Source organism: Solanum lycopersicum, chromosome 9 (assembly GCF_036512215.1).
Source record: "Solanum lycopersicum chromosome 9, SLM_r2.1".
NCBI lineage: Eukaryota > Viridiplantae > Streptophyta > Magnoliopsida > Solanales > Solanaceae > Solanum > Solanum lycopersicum.
In genome coordinates, this window is record NC_090808.1 from 57,971,135 (window position 1) to 57,981,103 (window position 9,969).

Below are 9,969 nucleotides of genomic sequence, written 5' to 3' on the forward strand. Positions count from 1 at the left end.
AATAGACTATATATATATATATATATATTGAGGAAAAGTAATAAATGTGTTAATGTGAGCTAATAATAAGAGATATTAATGCTTGGAAGGGTTCCCGTTAAAAGAATCAACATTGCCTATTCATTTTAAATATCATAAAAGTCAAAATAGCTCAATTTTACATTAAAATATTTTTTATAAATCTTGGTGTTTAAACCAGCTTGCGCACACCTCAACTAATTTCAACATACCTCGTAAATATCAAATAACTCTAATCATCAAGAAAGATAAGAAGGAATCATCTAATCTTTGTTTCGATGAAATTGAACCTTGAACCTCATGATTATTAACCAACTACATATACATTAATCACTTAGTCACACCGTTAAAAGCACAATTAAAAATTAATAATACACTATGAATAACAAAAAAAAAGCAAAATATGTGAGACGAAATAAAAGTGGTAACATTATCCATATGAATTGGATATGGTACCATGTGGCAGCGTGTCAGTGGATGGAGCAATGTCGTGTGGTAGTTAGGTTGATCTTTTGTCCAGGAAAAAGATATCCCATTAACTCAAAGCCTCTCAAATCCTACTTCTGCTTTTGCTCTTTACATTAATTTTCATCATTCCTCTGCAGCAGAAGAACAAGTTCAGACAAAGAAACACAAAAAAAAAGCATGGCAAGTAGCAGCATGGCTTCTGCTGCATCTGGTTTTATGGTGGCAACCCCTAATGTCACCTCTAACTCTGCTCCAAAGAGCTCTATGTTATCTTTCTCCTCCAAGAACACCACCACCAACATCCCCAGGCTCGTTGTACGGGCCGCGGAAGAAGCTGCACCACCAGCTCCTACTGCCACCGCTGAAGGCGAAGCTCCTCCTGCCAAAGCTGTCAAGCCACCTCCAATTGGACCCAAGAGAGGAACCAAAGTAAGTTGTTCAATAAAAGAAATAAGACCAACTTATCTCTTATATAGTATGTATTCACACTGATGATTCAAGATTTAAAAGCAGTAAAAGTATATAGACACATATATATAGATGCTACTTCAACATTTAAGATTGGATTCTAACATACAGGTTGTTATCACAAAAACTCAATCTACTTAAGAAATTATGGGCTCAAAAAAAAACAGCACACTTGTGTATAAATATCATTAATTTTTATCCAAGTATTATAGTTTAAGTCTGTTATAGTAGGCATTTGTACATCCACAGTCTCTTATGGTGGTGTCCTCAGCTCAGGCTGTTCATTACCAATTGATTCTTAAAATGTTCTGAATACAGGTGAGAATTTTAAGAAAGGAGTCCTACTGGTACAAGGGTACCGGCTCAGTTGTAGCAGTTGATCAGGTAAGGGAATTGATTGGAATCCATGTTCTTTGTCACTTGTGAGAGTTGAAATTTAATACCTTTTGATGTTATTGTTAATGGTGATGTTGCAGGATCCAAAAACACGCTATCCAGTTGTAGTGAGGTTCAACAAAGTGAACTATGCTAATGTATCCACTAACAACTACGCATTGGACGAAGTTGAAGAAGTGAAATGAAGGAGTGGAAGTAATTAGTTCAAGGTTTTCCATATTTGTAATTTGTCCAGCCCGTGTGCTTTCCATGTTTTATCTCTAGTTATATACTGGCTTTGAATGTGAATGTGTATCATAATTTTCTGGCAACTTTCTCCCCCCATTTCTTATTTAGCGTGTTGCCATTACTCGATCCCGTTCGTACGATCTTGCGAACATCATGTTGGAGAGGTTTGTGTCTGTATGACGGGTCTACACCTTAAGGTAGACTATCTAATTAAGGACATAAAGAATGATCAGAACCCCCAAAATACTAACATATTTGCTGTGCTTTTTGGTAACTAAGTGTGAATCATATGCTACCTTGTATAGATAACAGTTATATGGCTAAAACAGCACAAATTAAATCATGGTTCAGAACTCAAAGAGAGGAAAGAGTTTTTACCTCAATGCAGTAACAGGGCACGGGATCCATTCACCGTTCTATTCCTGTCTTTTGGCTTACACTTTAATTGATCTCTCTTGTTTCCATTCCATTGTGAGATGATAGTGATCAAAGTAGCATGTAGCAAGACATTTTCATGTTTTGGAAGCAAAGAAATGTAGCTATTCAATAGGAAAAAGACACTACCAATCAAAACGTCAATTATAGACAACAGTAATAATCTATGTAAATATGAAATTTTTGAGGACTTCCATTTTTACACGTCAAATAGACAACTTTCTCTATCAAATAAACTTATCATGGAAAAAATAGTAATTAATACCACATTCCATTTTCGGTCATAGGATTATTAAAACTTGATCCATGCAACATGCATACCCTGGATCCCATCCCCTGCTTCCACTGTCGGAAACATCCTGGCCTGGATACACGTAAAGTTAACCTCACCAACAAAGAAAAAAGAGAGGGAGGAACGGAGTAAACGAAGCAAAAGATAATTTGGTGAATGCTGCAATTATATATTGAAGAGGAAATAAGTACATTGTCAACATAATATAATATAGTTCTTCAAAGAATAAGAAAGAGAAGACAATATCTGATCTCAATTCTTAAAGCACTCTTCCATCCATGCCATCAAGAAGACCAGACCAAATGCCCTTTACTGGTGGCAATTGCAATACGAAAGCATTCCAAGAAGGACAACCAACACCACTGCCACGCACACGACCATCCAGGCGTAGAGATAAGTACCTGCACATGATTAAAATGACCAAACATCATTCAACTGTTTAAAGTTAGTAACTCTTATATAACAATGTCTACTAGCATTACAAGATTTGTTCAAAGATTCACGTAAAACCATGAAGACAGTCCATTTTTCTGAACTCAATAATGCTTACATTGCAGTCTTATTTGACACGTACCATGAAGAACTCAATCAACCGATCTTTCTCTTAGAAAACCTATATATACTACTATAGTTGCAGAATACTTACACTGGAGATTCAGGAGAAACACCGGCTAGTTTCTTCTGTTCATCTATCCACCTATCACGAATGAACCAAATATGAGAATCTTTGTTTTTACTTCTCAATGTCAATGTAATTATTGTTAATTTCAGCAGCACAAGTGAGAGAAGAAATAGTTTCAAACTAGAAAATTTCATGTTGTTGGTAGCTCACTCACTTGGTCCACTCAGTGGCATAAATAGGAGCAAGCTGCCATAGCCTTTTTCTTCTGGAAATTTTCTCCTCAAGTTCGTCATTCTCTTCAAATTCAAAGCTAGGAGAAATTCCATCAGTTGCAAAAGGGACCACAAGCACTCCTCTTTCTAGAAGGCCCTCAGTAAAGGGTGCACTGAGTTTAAAACATTCTGAAATGAAAGCCGAAGGGCCAGCAAGGATGACCAAACGAGCAATTCCTCTGAAAGCACTAACCGGGACAATTTTCTTATCATCCACACGGAGCTTAAGATTTGAGAGATTTTCCTCTCTTGCTAATTTTGCTACCTGAGCATTTTTCGCTTTATTCTCTCTATAATACAGAAAAGCAAATATGGAGACTGCACCGAGATCTATACCGAGACCTTTTAGGATCTCAGGAACTTCTGCACCTCTTGATGAATTGGCCAATGCAGCAATCAGTCGTGTAGAGGCAATAAGTCCTCCAAGACCAGCGCTTGCAATAAAAGCAACATAGAAGAACATCCGAACAGACCGAAAGGGAGAAAGAACTTCACTTCTTATCTTGGCCGTAGAACTAAATAACAAATAACATGAAGGTCAAAAGATTGTTTTACTTTAAAGAAATGGTGGCAAAATATTTTGATAGAAGTTATTTAATTAGATGAGTACTGAAACTGGGGTACACATATACAGAAAACATATCCACGCTAAAGGTTGAGTTAAATTTCACACATTCTTAACAGCTGTCAGAAACTCGAAAAAGTGTAGACTTGTTATGGCTAAATGTGCAATAGAAGGACCTTAATGCACACAATTAGATCTGGAAATAGCGATTGTAACACAAAATTGAGCTGCACTATTGATGCTCTTCTGGAGCAGCAAGTTCTTCGCTGTTGATTCAACAATAAAACAAGGCTTGATTATAACCTTTAACAAATAACTTTCCAAACCCATTCTGCTGCAGAGGTGAACACGTATTTGTACAAACTTTCTCCAAAGGAATTCCATTTCCAAGCATTAAGATAAACAGGGAAACTTATGAGCAGACGATGAACCCCCGTTAAAAGGAAAGTATCCCCCCCCCCCCCCCCTTTTTTTTTTGCTGAGCAAACTAACTTCATTAAAAGCTCTGAGGAGATATACCCGTAGCCCATTGGTTTGTACTAGATAAACTAATGGTTTAAGCTCCTCACTCTTACCCTTCATCCCTCCCTCCAACCAAAAGTATTCTTAGTAAGCCATTGTTTCATATATAACACGTTGTTCTGTTACCAGCTTATTTCTGTTTTAACCTAATGGCCAATAGTAATAATATTTGAAATACACAAATAAACACAACAGGAAACTCCATCTCAACCGAGAAGTGAGGAAGCAATAAAACAAGTCAGTAGTCGTGTACAATTTGATGCTTTATCAAGCTAGCAATTATACACGTCGTGAAATTTGGCCTACTCAACTTATAATATATAAATTCATAATCTGTATTCACTATTCAATATGGACCAATATACCTATCCTCAAAACTTAAGGGACCATATAAGTTAAAGCTTTAATTGCATGTATTTTCTTGTCGAAATAGATCTCCACATGATTTATTTTAGATGGATTTAGCCTACAAACCAAACTACTATTAGCTTAGGTTTGTACATATTGAAGGGAATATCTATCTACCGAGAATTCTGAAATTGCAAGATACTTATTCCCGCTAATAAATGACTAGATTCATACCAAATTTCTCTTGAAAATCTAGCAAAAGATGAGCAATAAGTGGAGGCATGTACATATGTATTACCTATTCACCAGTGATATGATACACACATCACAAGCAGTAGGTTACTAACTGATAATTATTAGTACTAAAACTTTCGTTTCAAGAAAGGAGACAAGCTCTTTAAACTATGTCATATCCTTCGTTGCGGGTTCCCTGTTACTAAAGGAGTATGCAGTAGCGTATTTAGAATAGGTTGTATGGGTTAAGCTAAGCCCACGGCTTCCAGCTCAAACCATAAACACATAAATACATATATATGTGTTGGTGGAGAGAAAAGATGTATAGAGAGTTATATATGTATCTCAAAGCACATCCTCCCAATTCAGAACACAGACGCTAACTGAGTAACAACCTATGCCTCTGATTCTGCAATAACTTTACATACCACTGGATTAATATAGCTCGTTCAACGAAATAGGAGTTACTTATCAATGTTAACATCCAAATGACAATGATCGCTCCCTTTAAAGCACATTTCTGACATCTCGCTCCTTGGTACAATTAACAGGATTTTCAATAAAACAAAGGTAAGTCTCTCCATTCATATTAATCTTCTGCTAGAAAGCTTCCTAACATATGCAATAATGAAATTCGACTGGAATTGTACGGAATAACTCCAAATTAAAACTTAAGTTTCCTTTTATTAGGGCATACTTTTAGCAATTTCTCACATTACAATTCTTCCCTGTTATAACAAAATCAATCAACCAACAGAAGCATCTACTGGAGCTGAAATGATTACCTTATATCAGAAGAAGAAGGACTCGAATTGTTACAAACTACGGAGAGCGATTTCGGTTTGCGTCTGGAACTGGAGATGTCAGTGAAGCCGGAGTAGTATTTCCCACCATATTTCAATTGGCGGGAGAATTCGGACAGTTTGGCGGTAAGATGGAAGTTGGGAGAATTGACGGTAATATAGGAGAACAGCGCCGCCGTAGCCATGGCTGAGCAACGTTATCCCGGTAGAAATGCAGTGGTTTGTGATGGTATAAACATGGCTGCTACCACCGTGAGTTGGGAAATGGAGGGATATTAGTTTTGGATGATCCAAACACAGCCACGACGATTTTGTCTTCCTTAATAATATTTGGCTTTTAAAATAAAACGAATTTTAAAATTATAAATTGAAGAAATTTCTTCTTCTTTTTTTCTCGCCAATTTGATATCCAATATATATTTATCTTTCGAGCAAATAATAAATCATTTTATTACGTGTAAAATAAATATGTATAATAACTACAAATTTTTAGTGGTGTTGATTGAAATAATTTAAAATTTTTAGCTATTTATAATCATTATTACAATATTTTTTAATGCAATTTTTGGATATATAAAAAACCAAAAAATAAGAGAAACTAATTAAAATATATCTGATTGTTACATGTGTTAGTTATGTGTTGTCCTTTTTTGGCCATGGTAAAATTATTTCACAAGCAATTTATTTTAAAGAAAGAAAGTGACATACATAAATTATCATATATTATTTGAGGTGTTTCACATATTTTTATTAATTTTGACGTGATACGAAGAAATAAGTTAGATGTGTGTTTTAAACTCTAAATAGTTTAGGTGTGAAATTAGAAAAACGGATAGTCTAAGTTCTTTTTGATACTTCACTCTTTCAAAAACTCTTTAAGTTTATGCGAAAAAAATCATTCATTAATTATAAGTGGCTAGATGCACACTAGTCTTGGACGACATATGCGCTTCTAATCATTGAGTAATTTGGTAATTTTGATATTAAATTAGAAAAAATGATATATAATAGCAAATTATTAATTTAAATTAAATATTATAATCACAGTTTGATTTAACTATATTTCGTAGCAAACAATTGTTATTCGTCAACCTCGCTGCAATTTTAGCTCATTAGTCTCTCCCTCGCCACTCTCGGTTTATAAAAACACAAATGTATAAATTATGTTTCTGTTTGTATAAAGTGAGAGAAAATTATATATACACATGAAAACACATATATCTTTATCTTATTACATTTTGTCTTTCTCTCTTTCTCGTTTTATACAAACACAAACTAAACAAAATACAATGTATAATTTATGTTTGTATAAAGTAACAGAGAGAAAAAGATTGGATATACAAACGTTTTATTTTGATTCAATTATATAAAAATTTAAAGTTTTATGCAGATATACAAACACATAAAATTGAATTGAGAGTTTATCAGCGAAATTATACAAATCTGAAGAGGAGACAGCGAGTTATACAATATGATGCTCCATAGCAAACTTTAACTATAATTATAGCATATAAATATAACTTTTATATTTGTTATATGTGAAAGTTGCTCATTAAATTACTATTAACAAAGATTCTTTTAATAATTCCTAGATTTAGAAACTAAGAATGTAATATAAAATATTGACTCGTGAATAAATTAAATTGTAATTAATGGAACGGGTACAATTTAAAGATGAAAAATTGAAGAGATGATTCATACAATAAAAGAAACAAAAATTGATGACCGTTAATAAATAACTAAATGAAATAAGAACATGGTTTGGGATAGGATAAACACTAAGTAGCCATCAAACCATCATTATTTAAGTTGAAATTTCTAAGCTTGACTCCACTTGTCTCATTTTTTAAAGTAAAATTTCAATCATTCAAATTGGTACAACAATAGTTTAACTTAAACTCATTAATAATTGACATTTGATCAAAAGCTTAAAGCCTTGAAATTTGCAAACAACCACAACTTATTAGGGAGGAAAAAAAAATGGAAGAGCAAGTGAAATTGTTTGGAGCTTTTCCAAGTCCCTTTAGTCATAGGATCATTTGGGCTTTGAAACACAAAAATATTAGTTATGAATACATAGAAGAAGATCTTTCTAACAAAAGCCAACATCTTTTGACATATAACCCTATCTATAAGATGATCCCAATTCTTGTACATAATGAAAAACCAATAGTTGAATCAACAATCATTCTTGAATACATTGAAGAAACATGGCCCCAAAATCCTTTGTTCCCAAAGGATCCTTATGAAAAGGCTAAGGCTAGATTCTGGATCAAGTTCGGAGAAGATAAGGTAATAATATTTTATTCGTCTTTAATTTTGTCACATTAGTACGTTTACTTTAGGTCTAGTGGTTGTCGATCAAGATTCACTTAACATGTCTTAGGGATCATTTATATGTTAGTAGAAAATATAGAGAACTTTTAGGCTTTAGCTATGGAGAAATTAAGTTTTTCTAATAAAGGACAAGCAAGAGCTTGATAGACAAAGAGGATTCATACCAATCTGCTTGATATTGAGGTGTAATTGTTGTTGACAAGTATGGAATTATATGAATTATGTCATCTAAGATTTTAACAATGATATTTTTTTAAAATATATTTTAGAGAGAAGTACTGAAAACACCCCTAAATTAGGTGTAAATTATTAGTTTCATCTTTAAACTATTAATAGCCGTAAAAACACCCCCTTAACTTGACTAATTGAACTAAAATACATCTCGATCTTACAACATAAGTGAAACTATCTAGCTTAAGGATATTTTTAACAATTCTCTCGGCTTTATATTAAGAACCCCACACTTCTACAAGAGCTTGAACTATATGGTTATGTCATGTGGCAGATTGAGGATGATCGAGGGTGTATCTAGCTTTTAGTTAATCAAGTAGAAGGGTGTTTTCAAGACTGTCAATATTTTGAAGACGAAACTAATCACTTACACCAAGATTTCAATACTTCTCTCTATATTTTATAGATCGACAACATACCCTCATGTATAGGCCTAATCATTCTCTTGACTATGAGTCTTGAGCCAAAGACACAAGGTTTTGCGTTGATGGATAAGATTTAAACTTACAATAGTATATTTTGTTGAATTATGTGAACTATCTCATGAAAAAATAGTACTAAATTTAATAGGTCCAATATAAAGTAGTAACATTTTATTGTTTTAATGTAGAACTCAGAATTTCATCAAATATTTCACAAGATTGGAGAAGAGCAAGTCAAGGCAACTGAAAATGCCAAAAAAATCCTAAAAATTATAGAGGAACAAGGTCTTGGAGATAAAAAGTTTTTTAGTGGGGATACGATTGGTTTAATTGACATAGCCTTTGGGTGGCTTGCTTTCTGGCTAGAAGTCATACAAGAAGCTGCTGGAGTAAAGGTCTATGAACCAAACAATTTTCCTCATTTACAATCTTGGATTAACAATTTCAAACAAGTAGCTATCATCAAAGAAAATATCCCAAATCGAAATGCAATGCTAGATTATTTCAAACTTCGTAGAGATATGATTGTTGCATTATGATCACTTCAATGTTGATGATGGCTTTATATATATTGAATAAGATGTAGTTTGGTTATGTGGTGTTACGAACAGAAGGAATACATGTACAATATTAAATTTACTCTTACTTTAGTATCATTCATTATATATTGAACGAACACAAACAAGATATAATTTATTACTCAAGCTCATGTCCATGAAGAACAAATTCTCTTGGAGATACTTAGATATATTTTTCTTTAATCAAGGTGTGCAAATATATTTTTCTTGGATAATATATATATATATATATATATATATATATATAAATAAATAAATAAATATTGAGACCTCAAAAGAAATTGAGAGTGAAATTTATCAAAAACAATATTGAACATTATATAAAGACTAAAGAAAAGAAGAACTCTTTACTTTTTATTAAGAATATTTTTACACTTTGAATCAAACAATTTAAATTTTCATATTACTAAATAAAGTTTTTAAATCAACATCCAAAGGATGTATTGCAAACAAATGTTTACTTCATATTAACTAGAACTAATTAACAGTTACTCTTATCAACAATAATATTATTATATGAATTTATAGCTTTTAAGAATGTACCTAAAAACAAATAGTATACAAGAACCAAAAAAAAGGGAAAATTAATAATTTTGTGCACATGTTTTTATATTTAAGGCCTCTTATTATAGTTTGGCTTTAGGCCATTAATTTCATTGAGACGAGTTTCAGCCATTAAACTTTCTTCAAAACTTGATTTTAAAATTTGATATGCCGCATACACAAATTA

At 32.9% G+C, this 9,969-nt stretch overlaps 2 protein-coding genes and 1 non-coding gene across 3 annotated transcripts; 2 read left to right on the forward strand and 1 right to left on the reverse strand.

The window, feature by feature from the left end:
• Positions 1–281: 281 nt before the first annotated feature.
• LOC101266666 (photosystem I reaction center subunit IV B, chloroplastic) lies at positions 282–1,661 on the forward strand. Its single transcript, XM_004247068.3, has 3 exons — positions 282–915; positions 1,273–1,338; positions 1,431–1,661. Exons 1-3 carry the CDS (start codon positions 664–666, stop codon positions 1,533–1,535), a joined length of 423 nt encoding a protein of 140 aa, XP_004247116.1. The 5' UTR covers positions 282–663; the 3' UTR covers positions 1,536–1,661.
• Positions 1,662–2,453: 792 nt separating this feature from the next.
• Positions 2,454–6,111, reverse strand: LOC101266362 (protein LOW PSII ACCUMULATION 1, chloroplastic). Its single transcript, XM_004247067.3, has 4 exons — positions 5,654–6,111; positions 3,142–3,714; positions 2,952–3,002; positions 2,454–2,706 (listed from the first exon to the last, which is right to left on the reverse strand). Exons 1-4 carry the CDS (start codon positions 5,854–5,856, stop codon positions 2,565–2,567), a joined length of 969 nt encoding a protein of 322 aa, XP_004247115.1. The 5' UTR covers positions 5,857–6,111; the 3' UTR covers positions 2,454–2,564.
• Positions 6,112–7,494: 1,383 nt separating this feature from the next.
• On the forward strand, positions 7,495–9,306 carry LOC101266972 (uncharacterized). The gene is made up of 2 exons (XR_011211464.1): positions 7,495–7,963; positions 8,850–9,306. It is a non-coding gene; the product is annotated as an uncharacterized protein (transcript).
• The last annotated feature ends 663 nt before the right edge of the window (positions 9,307–9,969 follow it).